The 20,273-nt window shown below is 42.1% G+C and overlaps 1 protein-coding gene across 17 annotated transcripts in view; it reads left to right on the top strand.

Annotated features, from left to right (window-relative positions):
• Positions 1 to 20,273, top strand: part of APBB2 (amyloid beta precursor protein binding family B member 2) — a 190,632-nt gene that overhangs the window by 163,626 nt on the left and 6,733 nt on the right. For 13 of the 17 annotated variants that reach the window (XM_054064380.1, XM_054064386.1, XM_054064382.1 and 10 more), the window contains 5 exons: positions 15,348 to 15,462; positions 17,023 to 17,110; positions 18,469 to 18,552; positions 19,007 to 19,122; positions 19,897 to 20,076. In XM_054064380.1, the coding sequence (XP_053920355.1) occupies positions 15,348 to 15,462; positions 17,023 to 17,110; positions 18,469 to 18,552; positions 19,007 to 19,122; positions 19,897 to 20,076 (583 nt within the window). Of the gene's footprint in view, positions 1 to 4,277; positions 4,440 to 15,347; positions 15,463 to 17,022; positions 17,111 to 18,468; positions 18,553 to 19,006; positions 19,123 to 19,896; positions 20,077 to 20,273 lie in introns of those variants that run through there. The other 4 variants (XM_054064384.1, XM_054064392.1, XM_054064394.1 and 1 more) reach the window with 3 other exon arrangements.

Here is a 20,273-nt window from a genome sequence, read left to right as displayed (position 1 = left end):
GAGGGCTGTAGGTCATATGTGCATACGACAGTCTTATTTCTTCTGATCTGCTCTGGGGAAGTGGCAGTCAGCCAGGCTCCAGGGGAAACTACAGGAATGAAGAGGTGTGAAGCATTAACCTCTTCACCCTGTTAGCTGAATGCATCAGTCACGAAAGTGTTTGGGATGTAGACATAGACTAACTCTACCAGGTAGATGGAAGTAGTCTCCTGAGGCTTTCCCATGTGATGCGCCACTAAAATATTAGCCAAGCATGGGAGCATCACCTTGATCTTTAAATACCTTATTGGAGACACCACAAGAACAAAACTTGTTGGGTTTGTTGATGTGGTTTGCTGTCCATCATGCTGTAGTCTTACAGTGGCACTTGTTGAAGCAGCAGACACAGCAGTAGCAACCATGCGGTATTTCGAGTCCCGGGCAGGGATGGCTGGGTGTGCAGAGGACCTGAGCTGCCAGGGCTCCTGCGTTATGTCATTTTACCCCTGCCGGCCTCCCTGTGCCCACCACTGAGACAGTCGCATAGACTGGCCATGTGTGTAAGCACAGCATGTCCGTGTCCACAGCACGTCTCCATCCTATGGGTTGAGGCGTTTCTGTTAGAGTCATAGGAAGAAAGTTACCCTGGAAAGGACCACAGCAGGTCACCTAGACCAGCCTACTGCACAAAGCTGGGCAGGGTTCAGGATTACCTTAAGGCAGTTTCTGCTTGATAGTTTTAAAAACCTTCGAGAACAGAGATTGTGCAGTCTCTTGAAGTATCTCTCTGGGGTCACCCCCTCTCAGCAAAGAAACTTGGGTTTGCTCTAGTTTTTAATCCTTGCATGAGTGAGTAGAAGACACTAACTAGGTCCTCCCTCTGTTACCTTGTCTTTAAGCTGAACAAGCCCACCTCCACACTAAACAAGTGTGGTTCCTGCAGCCTTGGTGGCCCTCAGCTGGACTTGTGCCAGTTTGTCACTCCCTGCCATGTACTGGTGGGCCCAAACCTGGATGCAGAAATCTAGATATGACCTCTGGAGGAGGCCACGTGAAGGGTGTTTTGGTGTGAATAGGGGTGTTAACACTGTGCCTCTCAGTTTATTCACCTCTCAGTGTTTCCATTGGTTCCCATTATCCTTCAGCTTGTAGGGTGGACACTGTGTAGCAGTGATCAGCCTCCAGGATGCAGTCTGCATCAGGCACTGATTTACAAAACCCAGGATTGGAAGGAGAAGTTGTCTCCTATGCAAGCACTGTCACAAATTGTGCAGACCTCTCGCACAGGATGATGCCCTATCAATAATTCCACTCTGTGCAACTGCCTTGCCTCCATCCCTGGGCCAGGTATGACCCTCTGCAAAAGGAGGGCAGGTGAAAGGGAGTGATGAGGGAGGCAAGTACCTTTGGCAGTACCGGAATGCGCTGCCTCTAAAGGTGCTCATTGGAAAACAACCTGGAATAAATGGGCCTGGCAGAAGTGTGGAGGAGGAAACTGTCACCCTCCTAGAAGGGAGGCAATGTCCTGTCAGGACTCAGTTTGGAATGGGGGCTCCTTTCTCAAGCCTCTGCGAACTGGAAGGTTACGGGCTGTTTTCCTTAGAGGTCTTGGCCTTTTCCCCTCAGAAATGAAGCTGAAATGCTGCATAGCAGCACTGACACAATTTCTAAGTATCATCTTCCCATGTTACTGGCAGGCTCTGGCTTGACCCCTTTTAGCTCAGTCAGCCTGGAAAAGGATATATAGAGCACCATACTGAAGCAGTAGCACAGCTGCTGTCGCATCATTTCTGCCACTTAGAGCCATCAAGAAAATCTGCCACTTGGACTGAAGCTTTTCATGTTTGCTTTTTAGCCTTGGGGTGATTTATTTGTTTGTTTAAAGTTTGAAGATAAATTATTAAACCCTATTTGAGCTACTAGAATGTGAAGGGAATACAGGCAAATAGTCTTTTGTGTGAAATTAATTCATAAATTACAAGATACTCAGTGAGGAGATATTGGGTTAATTGGAAAGCCTTAATTAACTGGTTGTAAGCAGCTTCTGTTGATTCACATGCATCCCTTGGTGTGGGAGTCCCTCCACTGGAGCCCAGCTCATTCCTCACTGCCCAGGGAAGTCCAGCAGCCCAACTGCTTGCATTCTTCTCTCACCTTCCTGAATTTCCTCCTATGCATTTTTTTTTTGTCTGTACTGGGAGCTGCAAGGGGGTTGTTCTGTACAGTTGTATCTTGCATAATGATGGGGGAATTAACAGATGTCCCTTTAAGCATCTGTACCAGCAGGTATTGTTTCATGTCTAATTGTACTGTGTTAAAAATCTGCTAGATTTAAGGCATTTCTTTTCCCTTTCTTTCTTCCCCTAGCACATTGTGTCTAAATTTCCAGAAGTTTCTTACAATATAAAGCTTTTTCTGAGAGGTAATCTCAGGTTGTGTACTTCATATAAAGCCAGTGATTAATAAATGAAGAAAATCATATGTATATTTTGGTTTTCATACTACTTAGAAATATTGTCTGTATTTTGTGGGAAAGTAAAAGTGATACTGGTTTTTCAATTCTGATTTCAAATTGGCACTGGAATGTAGAATCAAGGGCTGCTTAGGCTTGAAAAACTTACAATATTCGCAATACTGAGATTTAATTTTAACCTCTTAATTTCTAAAATGTTAGCAATAGGCACGATGAAGACCTTGCTGATTCTGCAAAGTCCAGTAGAAAGTCCATATAGGAGAAGCAAAGGAGTAAGTGGGATTTGGTTGGGAAGATCCATTCAGGTCACCACTGGATATTGAAAAGAAGTAACTCCCAGTTCACTGTACGGAGGGCAGTGGAGCAAAGAGCCCTTTTTCATCTGATCCAGCCTTTCATGGGAAGGGAAACCTAGAGGAGATTGTCTAGTACTCTGTCCAGTCACATCTTGAAAATCTCCTGTGATGGGGCTTCCACGACATCCCTGGGGAAGTTGTTCTCGTGAATTATTGTTTACAAGGTGCCACATGGAGTACAAGCGGGTATAAGTTGCACCAAGAAAGGTTTCGTCTTGACATAAGAAAGAAATTAAACCTAGCTGTGTACATGTGTGTCTGTATGTGGCTTGCACTCCTCTGTTGGACAGATGCATTAGCTAACCATGTGTACATTTAGTTAAAAACAGGTGTACAGAGCCTATGTGTATTCCAGATCTACTCGCTAAGCCATTTCTAAGCAACAGATCAATCCCTGTAAGCTTTGGAAGCTTGCTAAAGTGAGATGTCTAATGGGAATTGAATCCTTTCCCTTCAGTGTGCTGGTTTTAATCCTGCCCTTATTACTTGAAATGAAATGATTTTTCCACTCCACTGCTTTTTTTTTCTCAGAGTCACTTACAAACTAGGATGATGTGGGATCCCACGTTTTTGTGCAGTGTGTGAACTTTGCTCAGATGCTTACTGGAGATGAGTCCTTCTTAACAAAGGGGAGTTGTGAGATGCATGCAGGAGGCAGGGGTGGGAGAGCAGGACTAATCAGCTCTCTTCTGGAGAATGATTATTATCCGTGTAAAGACACTAGACATTGCATAGTGCAATGTCTTGGGTGGAAGCAGGAAAACAACCCACCATGTTCCACAGTGCTGCTAAACCCTTCGTGGTAATGTCACAGGAAACCACAACTTTCTTCACCTGGCAGCTCGAGAAGTGCTCTGCACAAAGAGGGAAGAAGGGAATCCCCCAGCCAGGGAGGCTTTCATCTCTCCTGGCTGCCTTCACCTTCAGGAAAGGGCTATTGGTTAAGTTGTACCAAGAGTTAGCGGTTGCTGAAGTGCCTTGGAAATGAATTTGTGTAGTGATTTTATACATCCTGACTTCATCCCAGTGCTCATGTGAGGTTATTACACCAAAGCTGTCACTTCTCCAGGATGCAACTTTGAGAGGAACCCAGGTGACCTTGGGGCATGAGGCAGAATAAAAAAGGAGATTGTATTTAAGAAGAACTCATGGTGATCTTTCTTGTAGTTCAGTTTAAACAATGTAAGGTTTTCACAGGCTCAAGAATTATTCTTGTTTTGTTAGTGTTTGCTTTAAATAGTGTTATTTTGGAAGAAAGAAAAGTCATACACTTTCTGTTTCTGTTTATGCTTTCTGCATACTACTTTCTGGACCTGTGTGTGATATTTTAAGCTTGATTACCTCTTGGTGTTGATATGTCTCTGCTGCCTCTCTAAATTCAGCTGATGACTGTTGGCTTCATTGCATGTTTCTAAAAATACGAACTTTGGAGCAACAGGATTCAATCAAAGTAAGTGTCAGAAGGAAATAGTGGCAGCATGCTCAGCTACACTCTACTACAAACAAACATTGAATGTTAAATGTACAGCACTTCTTTCAGCTACCCTGTCTCATCGTGTGCTGGAGCTCTGTGTGAGTTATTTCTAACTTTCTCTTTCTGTTTCTTCATGCTTCCCTGGATTCAGAGAGAGGTAAATTATTTTCATTTTTTCCATTATTCTTTATGTTTATCCTTTGGGCATGCACCAAATAATGCTTGTATTGGTTTGCTTGTATCGGTTTGCTTGTATCAGTGAACGGAAGCTAAACTTCAGTGAGTAAATTCATATCTCTCTGTCATCTTTTCATCTTGCTATTAACGGTATTTGTCCAGTTGATATTGCCCGTTGGTTTGGGGTTTTTTTGAAGTACTAAAGCAATATAAAATCATGTAGTGCAGTGATTTGATATTTGCCTCTGCTGTTTTGCATTTAAAACTTAGATTTTTTTGTTCTCTGTAAGCTGAAATGCAGGAAAGTGGTATTAAAATCCCGCCTTTTGTTTTTAAAACAAAATTAATAAACCACGATGCATACAGCTGGGAATTTAGCAGCTAAGTTTAGTATGAGCTGGAAACGATGTTTATTTCCTATTTTTGGTATTTTGGATCCAGCTGGGCTGGTCCCTTGTCTTTCAAGTTCGAAGAAAGGTTGTCCCCAGTATGTTTGATTTGTTTCAATGTACAAAGCAATTGTTTGGGATTCTCTACAATGCTTCCTGTTTCATGGGAGCTCAGACAGTAAGGCATTGTAATCAGGTGCTTTGCAGCACAAGGCCTGCAGCATCTCCAAAGGCTCTTAGTGATAGAATTGCATTGCTCAGACATCTGAGATTTGGGGGTTGTTTGCTCTCCTACATTGCACAGACTCGATACTGCGACTGGGTGAAATGAATGTGGTGTGGAGATGTGGACTGTTCCTCGTGTTTGCTTTGTGGAATATAATGAGGATGGTTTCCAGGCTCGACTGGTTTTTAATCAATTCTTTAGGCGGTGCTGGCCTAGGGAAATGTTTGAACTTTCTTGATTGTGGCTTTGCAATCTAATGTAGATTTCATGTGATGATCCTCCCAGACCAACACTGGCAAAAGTGAGCTGCAAGCAGATTTGTGGGTAATGTCTGTGCGCAATCGCTGTGTTCTCTGAATAATAAAGAACAAAGGAGAACTAGTAAGCATTGCTTATAAAACAAATCACACTGGAGAGATTAACTGTTCTTGTTTAGTCTGCCATCTTCATTTAAATCTGTAGTAGTGCTTTGAACATTTCAACTTGATGTATTTCTTTATTAAATCTTTAAATATTCCTCAAGAACAAAGGCCCACATCTTGCAATTAAATCTGGAAGATAGAAACATTGTCAAAAATAAAAAAATACTAATTTGTCAAAATAAAATTTACAGAATCTGCTGCAAAGAGGCTCTTCAGAGGTTCAGAAGCATAATAACACATTCATTTAATGAAAAGAAATTAAGCATTCATCAAAAATTCTACATTGGCCATCCTGAAGACGTAAACCATCACTTTGCGATGCTAGAGAGGACAATGACAATGGCCTTGACAACCTACCTAATTTGTGTGCATTTTCCTTGAAAACTGCTGCACTGGGTAGGAAGGCAGCCCCCAGCCCACACACATTTGATAAATGCTGTGAAGCAATTTGGGGCGGGACGGGGGAAAGTCACAGTCAAAAATTTGTGGCAATAAAGTCAGTGGTTAGTGATTTTTATAGGATCTGTCAGAAGTTCTGTCTTCCTTTAAATCCACTTTTTAAACAAGCTGAGGTCTAAGCTGCTGCTTAACTTTTCAACTTGCCGTGTCTGTCGAGCAGTTGGGGAGCAGCAGTAAGCCGCATCTACCCACAGCTGGATGTCGCATGCTGTTAGCTAGGCCCCCCCCTGTGCTGCCAGTGCTGCAAGAGTGCATAGTCTTTAGGGCAGGCTTGGTGGTGACCACGACATGTGTGATAGGCTGTCCTCCTTGCCCTGACAGTAGTACTTCAGCCATATGATCATGAGGTGAGGTTGGGAATGAGGACTAGCATGGAACATAAATCTTAGCTGTACAGTCTGTCCTGTCGTCACTATGTTAACATAGCTCATGATCTGGAGAGCTTAGATACTGAATCACGCTTTGACGTGACTCCATCTATGTAAATCGTCACCCCTTTGCAGGGGTGGAGTATAGCCCGTGGCAGTAGAAAGGGAAAAGATTGATAGCACTTCAAAGTTACCTTTCTGGCTACTGAGGCAGTGGTGGCAAGGCTGACAGGTCACCTGTCCCCTCTCGTACAAGAGCTGGTGGGCAGTGTTGGGATATGGGAAGCCCATCTAGGGGAACAGCTTCTGTGGCTTCATGAGGATCTGTCTCCAGGAAGGAAACTGAAGTGAAAATCATGCAAATGCTTTCAGGATTGGAAGTGCTGGACTCAGAAGGGCTGAGCTGGGTATTAGACCTATCAGCTCTGTGAGGGTTTGAACAAATTTTGGAAGCACACAGAACTGTGGCAGTGATAAGACATCAAAGAAAAACTGGCAGACTGTGTGTTTCAAGGGCTGCCAGATTAAAGCCTCTGAGTACCGCACAAAGTAGCCATAGCTCCTCCTTGAGAGCTAGAAAGTGACGTTATCAAGGAATGAAGCAAACAGCCTTTCAGCAGGGAATAATTCGCCCTACAAACTTTATGCAAGAATTAGAAAAACAAGCTATGCTCTGTCAATGCCTGACCATTTGAGGAGAATTTAATAAATGCATAACTGACGTTTTTCTGCATGTGAACTGATTTTCAAGTTGTGTGAGAACCAAAATAAGAGAAGTCCCCCAAAAGCCTCCACTTGGGAGGGCATCTTGATTACTTGGATCAAAAAATAATGACCAGAATAATGTAGTGGTGGCCAAGTCTGCCATTCTGTGTTGTAGCTGAGGAGCGGCCAGAGAGGTGCAGGAACTCTGTGGGGTGGAGAGAAGGAAAATTGCAAGGCTTTTGTAGGTTTCTAGAATTGCTAGCGACTGTCAGAAATGTAGGGAAAACTCATTCTCTCCTACATCTCTTCCTACTCTAGTCACTGAAGAGTATGTGTGGTTAAATGCACCATGACTATCTGGGAGAAACGGGAAGGAGAAGACTCATAGGAGTAATTAGTTTTTTCCTCTTCCTGTGGGATTTGATTCCAAAGAGGTTGCTGTAGTCACCTGGAGAAGGTGTTATGGGTTTCCTTTGGAGGGTGTGGAAAGGAAGCTGTGGATTCATTCAGCGTCTGTCTGGTATCTGGTGGGTGAAATGAGAGTTGAAAGGTCCTCAGTAATCTTCTACAAAGAGATTTTGCAGATTGTGTGAATGCTGCTTGTTTAATCTAGTTCTCATTTCATACCTTCCGGTTGTTCTCCCTAACTTTGCAAACTCCTTGATGTGACCTTAATAAAATGTCAAGTGAACTGAAGAGAGTCTCAGACTTCATTTCAGTTATAAAGCGTTCTCTGTTCTCCTGTGTGAAAGAGCAGTCTTGATAAAAAATTTAAGTGTTAACCCTGAAGATCTGTAATTTCTGATGTACATGTTACTGCAGGATTTCTTGCATCTCATCTTCTCTGCCATTTGTGATACTAGAATATTGATTTGTCATGGAAAAACTTCGTCAGAGCATGGCCTTGTTTGCACTATATTTATCCACTTCTCATGTGTCTCCTCCCCTGCTCATTTACTCTTCTTCCATGGACACATGGATCTCGCTGGTGAATTGCAGCCTCCTGCCAAGTGCCTTCTCACCCCGTTTTGCCATAGTGGTGGCCGCCCCCCCCTTTTTCTTCCTTCTTTCACAAATCGCTGGCCAGCAGTTTACAGGAAAGGAAAGTGAAGCCTGACAGTTATAGATTCAGGAGGGATGGTTTCCCCATAGCCTGGCAGCATGCGCTCTGTGACCGTGCAGTTGCAGGAGTCTGTATGGTCACATAGGTATGTAGAAATCAACAGTCATCTTTTGTAGGCTGTTCTGGATGTATTTCAATCAATTTTATGCCCTGCCTAGAGGATATCATTTTCTGGTTCAAGGATTCTTGTTGCAATTTGTAATACATAAATCTGTAAAGCAATTTACATTTTCCTGCATGTGTATAATTTTAATACAGTTGTTTTAAATCACAGCAATTTAATTTTGATGGATAATAGTAAAAATTTTTATTTCAGACTTCAAGGCTTGGGGTTTTTTAATGAAAAAATCAAGGGTTAATGCAGTTCTGTGCTCCTTTGAAGAAGTAAATTTGAAGTGAGAATGTAACAGAGGGTGTGCTGCACTTCCAGGTTGTACTTAATTGGGATGTCTCCTAGGACTCTAGTCTAATAGTGCCAAATGGCTATGACTGCTACTCAAACAGGACAGCATTAGCATAAATTGCATTTAATGTGATTATATTAATCCAGGGTTAGGCAGCTAACTGATGCTTAGCCAGGTGTTAAATAGGTACGGCTATCTAAGGTTTAGTCAATTACTGTAGACATTTGCCAATTAAAGAGGGTAAAAGAGCAAATAAAAATGAAATTCCTTTCTACCTAGCACCTTACGTTGTCTTTGCAGTTCTCTAAATTGCCTTTTAAAATGTCTCTATGTAGTCCTGTACTCTTTCAAAATTAAGAAATTTCTATTGATTTTTAGCTCTTCAGCTCACTTGTGCAGCCAAATACTCTTCTTACCTATTTTTCTGATTTTCTAGGTGTTTTCCAAATTATTTATATGTAGTTCCTATAACCAGGAAGATACTAGCACAGTACTTGCACAGATGATTTTAAAAAATATCTACTATGCAGTACTCAATCTCTGTAATCCTGTATGAATAGAAGTGGTGTGGTTGTCTTGTAAAGTTTAAGAATATATAGCTTTTTTTCTGCAACAAAATACATTATCTTACCACTAAACACCTTGCTGCTCTCCTCACTGACATGCAAGGGAGTTCTCCCAGGAGATGTGGTTTCAATCCCATGAGTTTCCTGTGCACACACACCCTATTGAGACACAGAAGACTCTAGGTGGATGAGAAGTGATCTGTTAACCCCATGCTAGCTCTTTATCCAGCCATAGGCTTTGAAGGCTTTTGACTTTCCTTTTCCCCTTGTTTTCCCAGCAAGGTGTAAAGATGAGAGAATGGAAAGAGGAGGTATTTGCCCTTTTCCACAAATTTCTATTGCAAACACATAACTTGCCACTTCTTCATTCTCAAAGGGGCTGGTTGCACAATAAATTTCACATAAATGTTAATCAGCATTAAGTGAGCTACAGTTGAATGAAGGTTTACAGATTAAGTGACCCAGAAGGGATCCAAAGTGAAACAAGAATCAGAGAGCACTCTTCAGGCTTATTTAGTATTCAAGGCTTTGGAAAAACAAGAAGCTTTTGCCTCCTAGTCCTGTGTAGGGAAACACAAAGCTTTCCCCAAGTTCTACTTTCTTATTGATGTTGCAAGAAGCGGATACTCTGGAATTCCCAAAGCTATATCTTCTCCGAGAGGAAGCATGTGCCTAGGAATGCTTGAAGCAAGGCTGTAAGACCCACTGGCGTTGGATTCAGCTGTCACCAGCCTGAACCACCATCTTCAGGTCCTGGCTACTGGGCTGCTGTGTAAGGCCGTTGCTGCAAACGCGTGAGCATCTAGGTGACCTCATGAGCTAATAAAATCAGTTGCATTGTCTGCATGCTGTCAGAAGGAGGAAGGACAGTTTGCGTGCTAGTTTTGATTGATGATTTGAAGACAGATGGTGCAGCTCACAGGATTGCATTTGATGCAGTAGCACAGGTTTTGAAGAACTTGTATGTCCTCTGTCTTGGCTGATTTACAGATGCAGGCCCTGATCTTCTAATGGTTTATGTATATTCACAGTCCATGCATGTAATTAGCAGATTTTCTTTGTTCAAGCTGTTTAGGTACTTAAAGTGAAACACTGGTATGTGATTCTGAAACGTCAATGAGAGGTTTTTATTAGCTCTTAGTCGTTGAAACTGATGTACTAGCTGGTGTTTCATTTTCTGCTGTAAGTGTGCTGTACCACCTTGTTTATGAATGCACACCCTTATGTGCAGAAATATTTACGGAAACTGCAGGATCAAGAACTGAGGACAGGACAAAGATGAGACAGAGGCTTTCCAGGCTACACATGGGGAAACTTGCTGCCAAGCAGTAGAGCCATCAACATTTAAGAAGAACCCCCAGTATCAACACAGGCTAGAGGATGAAGGGACCGAGAGCAGCACTGCCAAGAAGGACTTCGGGGTGCTGCTGGATGAAAGCTGACATGAGCTGGCAGTGTGTGTTCATAGCCCAGAAGGCCAGCTGTATCCTGCGCTGCATCAACAGAAGCATGGCCAGAAGGTCAAGGGAGGTGATTCTGCCCCTCTGCTCTGCACTGGTGAAACCCCACCTAGATTACTGTGTCCAGCTCTGGAGCCCTCAGCACAGGAAAGCCTTGAGTGAGTCCAGAGGAGGGCCACAGAGAATGATGAGAGGATTGGAACAAAGGGTAATGGGGTAATGGTTTTAAACTAAAAGCAGGTAGATTTTGTGTAGATTTTTTTCAGTGATGGTAGTGAAACACTGGAACAGGTTGTCTGGAGAGGTGGTGGGTACCCCATCCGCAGAAACATTCAAAGTCGGGTATGATGGTGCTCTGAGCAACCTGATCTAGTTGAAGATGTCCCTTCTCACTGCAGAGGGATTGAACTGCACGATATTTAAGGGTCCCTTCCAACCCAAACTGTTTAAAATAATGAAGTAGTCCTGCAGCAGTCCATGGAAGAGAGTGTTAGGTGGCCTGTATGTAGGGTTGCTACTAGCTTGGTCAGGAAATCAACGTATTGCATTTTAACTAATAATAACATCATTGTGGGTGGTATCTGCTCATTGGCAAGTGCAGAACAGGTCTGTTTCATCGGGTCCATTGTCATCCTCCTCTTGCAGGGACAAGAGGATTGCAGGCACTTCTGTGGCAGGACTAAAGTGGCAGGTGAGCCTCCTTGTCACCTGGAGTGTCCCACGATAGAAACTGCACCCATAACGCTCATCATGCTATTCCTCTCTGCCCTCACCACAGGTATTACCATTCAGAGAGGTTCCTGAGCCAGGCACTGTGCAGTGGCTTGTTCATTTGCCTATCATTAGCCTTGCAGGAACAGGGGAATGTTCTTACTGAAAAGCTTGTCAGCTTGTTAAATGTCAGCGCTGCCCTGTACATTGATCTACTTTGATCAGAAAAGTGAATTTACACTTGTGAGAGAAATGAGACTTAGCAGGCTACCCCCAGTCCACTTATCTGCCTTTATAATGCTGTTGAAAATACTCTAAGGTGTTTCCCACTTACGAGGCATAATTATGAGTTGTCTTCCTGTATGTCAAAAATCTTTGATTTGATCCTGACAGAATTCAGTCTTTAGCTTAATACGGCTTTAATTATCTGGCTCACTTTTATCTTTGCAGTCCTTTGAGTCCTGCTTCCACTGGGAGGTAACATGCTGAGTAAGCACGTTTAGTATTATCTTACAAGACTACCTTAAGACTGAAAATCCTTGCAGTTGAGCTTAGGTCTCAGATAAACTCTCTGTAGGGTGAGATTTAATGTGGCCTCAGGGCTGTCCACACATCAGTGACACAGCAGCACAGTGGACATGCCCTGCCTGATGTGGGAGCTAATTGGGGCAGTTGTGTTGTGCCAGGGCATTACCAGAGCTGCTGATAAAAGGGTGGACCACAGCTTCTTGAGCTGTTAAATGTTAAATGGGTTTTGCTGGCAACATATTACGTGCTCCAAGCTCCACTGACTTGCATTGTTGGTTTTGTCCCATCTTAGTTTTTATTAACGTTTAGAAGAAGGTTCTAACAGATAGCTCTATGGCTAACAGAAGGAGTGAGTTATCTTCTGTGTTCGTGCAACTCTCTCAAAGTGGTGGCTTTACGATTAGAAATCCTGGTATTGTATAGTGCTCCTGAGGCTGTGTGGATTTCTGTTTGTTCAAACAGGCTCCTGAGCAGTGCAAGCAACTTGGCAAAACAATACAGGCTGTTCTTCCTAGGATCATCTTGTAGAGGAATGCATAAATCACTTGTTTACAGGTTGTGGAAGGAATACTGTTGATTTGAGGTAAATGCTTGTAAATAGTAATAATTAGCCATATAATGGTCACACAGATGACTTTCAATGTTATTTCATATTAATGCAAACACAGGTTCCAACTGTTATGTCTGCATTCGTAAAGAATAGGCCTTGGTCCAAGGTCTGCACAGCAGTCCGCTTGTTTCTGCATCTTTGCTACCCTGCAGCGAGGGTCACTGTTGGCAACTTTTGCATGTAAAGGGGAAGGAATCTTAATGAAGTCATGGTAGCAAATCCGTGTCTGTTAATTGAACAGTTAAAATATTTGTAAGGGAAGATATTTGGACTAAAAAGTGTGAAGTCTGAAACTTAGGGCATTTGAAAGATGGCGGCTAAAGCCAAACACATAGAAAACAAAAATCCCAAATGCTCTGGATGCCTGGAAATTCCTTACTTACAGCTCTTGAACCAGGCAAGGGCTCTTCAAAGCTCAGGACGTTGTATGTGGGACCTTAGTGAACCCGAGCATTTCCAAATACTTGCTCTGCAGAGCTTTCAGGAGAATCAGTAATGTCGAAAGCTTACTTCAAAAGCCAAAAATCTCAATGGATTTATGATTTCATTTTTAACTTGTAGCTGCTAATTTTTTGCAAGCCATAGCCCAGCCATACCCCTTTCACTTAATCTTGTTACAAAAGCCCAGCTAGCAGTCTTGAATTTGCTTTTGAAACATTAAGGCAGGAGGAAACCCTTCTAAAGCAAGACTTGGCACATGTACAGGTGAGACAAAAAGCATCAGCTTTTTTCCAGGAGCAAGATTCTGACTTGAACTCTGCATCTCCATGAATTTGCAGTGGAGCAAAAGGGAACAATATGCCAGAAGACTCTTGCAGATTGTGGCTAAGGTGCTTGGAAGTCAGGCTGGAGCTGGGAAACCTTAGAGCATCTTCTGTAATAGACAGCCCCTTCCTGGATTATTGCTTTGTGATTTTTTCCTCCAGTCCATGAGCAATTGGGTGAAACACCATCCCTCCCCAGGGTGCCAGCATCACATGTGCTGGTAGGGCAGTGCTGGAGCCGATGCCACCTGTGGGCTGTGTTCCTCATGCAGCAAAGGGTTCAGGTGGCAACATGCTCCACGTGCCGCCCCACTGCTTCCTGTCTCTCTGCTGTGCCTTAATGCGTGCCATCACGTGCTGGGATACGGTGAGATGGAGAGGTCCCTCCAGCTTCACTGTATTTCTGCAAAGTTCATTCACATGGACTTGTTTCCACATCTCAGCTTCTGGTAGTTTTATGGATTTTTTTAATATATTATTTATCAGGGTTCAGATTGCAAAGCTGTTAAAAAGAGGAAAAATCTGTGCCTGTCACTGAGCAGCCCAGGGTGTGGGCAACTGCCCCTTTCATTGCAAGACCTCATTAATGATAAAACCTAGTGCTGCTGCATTAAGCACAAATAAGGTACTTAAGTGCAGGATAACGTCCATATCTCATCCAGAACTGGAAGTCCAGCCATCTATCAGCCACAGTCTTTGGTTCTCCCCGGATAACTTTAGTGCAAAATCCTTCAGCTCACTGGGCATCTACAAGGAGTGAAGAAATTGGCAATCCGTGCTACATTAAACCCCACTTGGGATATTTACAGAGTTTAGTATAAGCTGAAGTATTCCTGTATATAAAACTTGTGGTTTAGAAGGGAAGGGCAATATGGATTTTTGTCCACCTAGAATATCCCTCCCGTCTCTTCATCAGTTGGGACCTTGCAGGTAATTAGTTACATGTAAAAAGGAAAGGCATTGAAAAGAGACTTCAGGTGTAAGAGGCTTTTGGGAGCTCCAGTTTCCCTTGTCCAGTCTAATTCCATTTAGCTACTCAGCATAGCTCTGCTAGGGATGCAAAATCCCAAAGGAGTCTGGGGATAGTGGGAGTCACAAAGAAGGACTAGACTGTGGTTACTCCAAGGAGTAAGAGATGCAGAGATGCAAGACCAAGGAATGCATAGTCTAGTATAGCAAAGAAGATAATTAAGTTGGGAAGAAGCCTGGCTTTGTCTGGTTTCTCTCTCTGTATGTCTGCAGAACCAGCTTCAGGTTCCTGCTGGTGAACGAGTTAATGGATGTGTTTGTCTCAAGAGAGTTGTGAAGGCAGATTAGCACTACAGAACCGTGGTGATGGCTTTTGGAACAGGGGCAGTCCTTAACTCGTTATCCCCAAAATTGGGATGCATCCAAACTCTGATGCTTTCTTTATACCATTGCCCACTTAAAATTTTTCAGAAGAGTTCCAAATCTTAAACAACCTGAGAACAAATAAACATAATCCTGATACTTTCATCACTCGTGCTAGACAGCTATACCATGTCGTGGTGACTAGCCAGGGTGGTACAAAAATCTCTTTTGTATGGCAGCTTTATTTAACTTCTGAAAAATTAAGGTCAGAAATTTAGGCCAGATAGCGTGAGCAAAGCTTGGCAGGTTTCCATCTCTCTTATGTAACCATATCTCTAATTACTATCTGCATATTTTAAACACTTTGTAGAGTGCTTTGAAATACGGTTTTGCTCTCACTAGAATCGTGTATGCTGTTTCTCATATTTTTTTAATATTTAAGAGCTGCGTGTTTTCTGTCTTAATGGGTGATTCTCTCCCCACTTCATCTTCAATAAAATATTTGAGCAGATTTTCCCATGTATTTACAATAGCGATTGGAATTACAGGTTGTAAGTTGAGTAGGTTACCGGGGTTAGGGAACTGTAATGACCTCTTTAATTATATAGATTAAGCACCAAACTTCAGATATGTGTTCCATGGGTACAGAGCTCATTACATTTGTAGATCTGCTTTCTCAAAGCACGTGTTTTATTCTTTGACAGCTAAGACATACATCTGTTAAATTGAAGTAGACCGTGCTGGTTTGGAGACGCTACTGATTCTAATGGCTTTATTAGCTTGGCTTGTTTCTAACGTGTCAATTCATTTTGTTTACACAGAGATTTTGCTTACGTGGCAAGAGACAAAGACACAAGGATTCTGAAATGTCATGTGTTTCGATGTGACACGCCCGCAAAAGCCATCGCCACAAGTTTACATGAAATCTGCTCAAAGGCAAGTGGATTTAGAGTTGTCTGCAGTCCTCTGTTTAGAGGTCCCTGAGCCTAATAGATACAATCAGCAATCCTTCCCAGCGTTAGTTTAGTTATAGTATAGTCTAAAATGTCTTCATTTTTGCAACACTGCAGATGCGAGCTTGTGATGTTCCATGCAAATAACGTGAGCATTTACACAGCGTGCATTACTCTAACCTTCTGGGCAACAGCGTTTTGCCTGAGGCAGTGGCAGAGGGAAGCCTGAGCAAGGCCTGGCAGGTCTGTCCAGGCTGGGGTGCCCGAGGAACTGCAGGTAGGAGGGCTCAGCCAGCTGCTCAGGTTGACCGGGGAGCTGCAGGCTGCGCTTGGGAATTTTGTCGGAGGGGATTGCAGCAGTGGCTGACGTCTTTCTCCTGCAACTCCTGGTTCTCACAGAAATTGCTAGTAAGTCCACCAGGGAAAAACATGCTACACAGACCCTACCACAGCTGCTTTTATCCAGTAGAGTCAACATCAAGTAAATGCCACAGTAGCTACACACAGGGGTATCAGAAAGGCAGTAGAGCTGCTGTGTGTGTAACTATGACATGAAAGTCCTGCCATTAATTTTGGATAAGAGAGCAAATAAGCATTTAAAACCATAGCTAACGGTAATGCAGGATAAAACAAAGATAATGGTGTTAAGTAGAGCATATTCCTTCATAATTCAGCAGTAGGTGTAATCCAGGCTCAGGGCTGTGCTTGGCATGTGCTGACTGACACACTGGACCTCTTGCTGAGTCAGGGCTCTTTCCTAAGCTAGTGTTTATTGCTTTTCATCAGTGGGGAGAATATTATCATGTGTCCATGTAACAGAAGATACTTCCAAAATATAAAACCTAAAAAGGGTGGGGAGGGGAGAGAAATTTGCTAGAAGCCTCTTCAAACCAAACATCATCTGCTGGAACACTAGTAATCTTTATAGTTTATTTGCAATTAACAGTCACAGCATAAAGAAGCAGATAGAAATGCTTCATATTTGAGCTTTGGAAAACCTCTGTTAGCTTCCCTGGGTCTCAGTCATATATCTGCAGGGAATAATCATCCAAAGTGAAAGGGTTTTTTTTTTTTTTTTCCTTTATGCAGTATTATACCTTTTGGGGGAAGAACAGGTTTTGTTTTCCATGAGATTTTTAATTCCAGAAGAACCATAAAAATGGAGGAAAAAATTATACACAGCAGAAGATAGATCAGAGGGGAACATGAATAATGAACATTCTTTTCTGTGTGTTAAATATTTATATTTCTTGCTATATTACTCCTCACTACAATTTTGCTATTGATAAAAATGGCTAGGTTTTTTTCCTCCTCCATTTTTCATATAGGCTTGGACACTGCTTAGGTTCGTTATGTAGTTACGGAATGCTGCATAAACTGGAGGAAATTAAAGTTATTCAAAAAGAATAACCTATTTAGTTATGTAGCTTCTGACTTATTTCAGATTTCAGAAACCTGAGCTGTAATAGGAGTAAATTTATCCTGTAGTTGCTACTGTACTATATTTAAAAAGTAAATGCCGTATGATGGATCTGTTCTTCAGATTATGGCCGAACGGAAGAACGCTAAAGCTATGGCTGGCAGCTCATTGCAAGAGAGGACAAATGTCACCCTTGATGTCCCTCTGCAAGGTACTGTGTTACAGCTAATATCCTTGGGATGGTCCTGGTTTGGGTATGGTTCATTTCTGATGCTGCTATTGACCAAAATGGAGCATGTTGAGTGGAAAGGTCAGGAGTGCAATCCTGTCTTTTAATTACTGTATCTGCCTGTTACTTGCTACTGTAGTACCTTCAACATTTTTATTGGCTGTGTTGGCAGTCGCTCAGTTATGCCAACTTGTGCATTTCCTCTTTTATTTTGAAATCAGATGTTGCAAATGCAATCTTACTTATTTGTGGCTACCTGCACATACAATACAATCATAGAATAGTTTGGGTTTGAAAGGACCTTAATGCAGTTCCACCCCTCCGGCAATGGGCAGGGGCACCTCCCACCAGACCAAGGCCCCACCCAATCTGGCCTCGAAAACCTCCAGGGATGGGGCATCCACACCTTCCCTGGGCAGCCTGTGCCAGTGCCTCACCACTCTCATCATGAAGAAATTCCTCATGTCTAGTTTAAATCTGCCCCCCTCCAGCTTAAAGCCGTTGCCCCTGCTCCTATCACTACAAGCCTTTGTGAACAGTCCCTCCCTACAGGACATATTGTCGTGTTCACATCAAAACACCTACCTCATGACTTGAGACTGCACAAATCAGCCAAATCTTCCTTAAAAACAGAATATACTCCAGTTAATCCCTTGGATACAGGGGAGAGCTGTAGGAGTTCCCCTCCTAAGTTTCAGCATCAATTTTAGCAACTTCCAAGGCAAAAGGTGCAAGTGGATTGTCATCCAATTAAGTCTTTCACACGCTCTGCTGCATGGTAAAAGAAAGTTGCCTTTGAATGTCGTTGTTAGTCATAGTTGCCGTTTTGAGAGTATTCCAGGAGAACAAACATACTCTGTGTTAGATATACAGGAAATTACATGTATCCACCATTTTGTACTGAATATCTTACTCCTAGTCCATACATCAACTTGTGTAATTGCTCGGGCAGTAGTACTGATTACTATAGACTGTGTTAAACACATGAACAGGGGTGGTATTAAAAACAGATTCCAAATCTTACATAGTTAAGCAGTGAAACTTAGGTCTATATGTCTCAAGAGACACATTAACCTGCTTTTCTGATTTTTAATATGACAGCAATATAATGTGGCCTTATTCTTAGCTTTAGTCAAGAATTAGGGGATGCAAAGTTATTTCTAGTTCCTTTAGAAATTATTAAGCATTGTTCTTGTCAGAGGAAGTGAAAATGTTTTAATCAATACAATACCTTCAGAGTAAAATTAGTGGGTAAACTGTTTTATGCTATTGATGAAATGAAAGTGGTTTTCCCTGCTGTGAATGCTGGTAAACAGAAATCGGTTTTTGTTCCCATGCAGTAGATTTCCCAACACCAAAGACAGAACTGGTACAGAAGTTCCACGTCCAGTACCTGGGCATGCTACCTGTAACTAAACCTGTGGGTATGTAACGCTTAAGTGACTTCCAAAGTACCTTGCATAAACTCTAAGGGCTGGACTATACGAGCCACGTGTGAATGCATGATTTTCCAAGGGTAAGGCATGAAGACATCCGGTGTTCAGGGCCTCATTCAAACATGTGGTTTGCAACCAGCATATTTTGGGAGCTGCCAAGAAGGCACAGTTTCTACTGCTTTCTCTGAACATGAGCTCTGCTCAGGGCCCTGGAGAACTGAAATGGTGCAGCAGCTGAACGAGATGCAATCCTGTTTTTCCAAGCCAGTGGCACCTGTTTTGTTTCTACTGTTGAAGAAAACCAACTTCAAAACCTTTCCTTCCATCGTCAAATAAGGAGTTAAAAAAAAATTTACTTTCTGTACCACTATGTGAAAATAATTATTTTGTTATTGTTTACTTAGGTATTTATTTTTTATTATCACATTTTCTTCTGTTTTAGGAATGGATACTCTGAATACTGCTATTGAAAATCTAATGACTTCCTCTAGCAAAGAAGACTGGATGCCAGTTACAATGAATGTTGCTGATGCTACTGTCACCGTCATCAATGAAAGAGTAAGATAGACTCTCTTGTTTAGAACATGTGTAACATGAGTGTTGAAAACCACAAACACATAAAACGCTAGTAGATAAAAGAGTTCATTTGTTCTAGAATTCATTTGCTTATTTTGCATTTTATTTCTTCCCAGTGCTGTGAAATTGCAGAGGTCTTTACTGCTTATATCAGCTTCAGATTTTTCATCCCAAGCACGTCCTCAGAAATATCAATTATTGTAAATAATCATTAGATACTTAAAACAAACTCAGTGTTATCCTTTTTATTAATTTTGAGCCTCAAATGTTGTAGGTTAAGCCTGAAATAGCAATCCTAAATTCTAAACTGTGTTTACCTTGTTCTTGGTATGGAAACCAAAAATAATATTAAAATCTGTTTCACATCCCTGTCCTTTTGTAGGGCATTTTATGTAGAGAATAATGCAATTAAGCTTTCAAAGAATATCTTTTATATATGTCTATTGAAGAGGTATTAAACCAGCATCTCTATAAGATAGCAGTGATAGGGGAGCATGGTTTTGAGTCTTCCTCGCAAAACAAGCCGTATATAAAATGCACAATATACTCAGTGCTAACACATAAAGCCTGTGCCTTCTGGTGACAGCCCAGAAGGGAAGATCCAGCCCCGGCCTGAGCACACTGGGCATATGCAGGTAGATAAAAAGCAATTCCACAGTACTGCATCAGTGTGTCCCCATTTAATTAATTTAAAATGGAAAGTCAGGTGCCACAGAATATCCAATAATAATGGTCAATCACTTGATTCATAACCAGAATGAGGAAGAAATCATGGTGGAGTGTCGTGTGCGGTTCCTGTCCTTCATGGGAGTAGGCAAGGATGTTCACACCTTCGCCTTCATTATGGATACAGGAAATCAGCATTTTGAGTGCCACGTTTTTTGGTGTGAACCAAACGCAGGCAATGTATCAGAAGCTGTTCAGGCTGCTTGCATGGTAAGTGATCTTCTTCAAAGGCGCCTGATGGCACCTAGATTTTTCATTGCCTCCATAAATGTCTTCCCAAATGTGTGATTAGATTAATTTAAAGACAGAAAAAGAAAGAACAGATAAAAATAGGAACTGGGGTTCTGATATACCTAATCAGTTAAAACCCAAACATTTTTTAAGTGTGAGATGTCAATTTAATGAAT

Source organism: Cuculus canorus, chromosome 4, assembly GCF_017976375.1.
Source record: "Cuculus canorus isolate bCucCan1 chromosome 4, bCucCan1.pri, whole genome shotgun sequence".
Lineage (NCBI taxonomy): Eukaryota > Metazoa > Chordata > Aves > Cuculiformes > Cuculidae > Cuculus > Cuculus canorus.
Note: the sequence above shows the minus strand (reverse complement) of the source record. Positions and strands in the feature narration are given on the sequence as shown.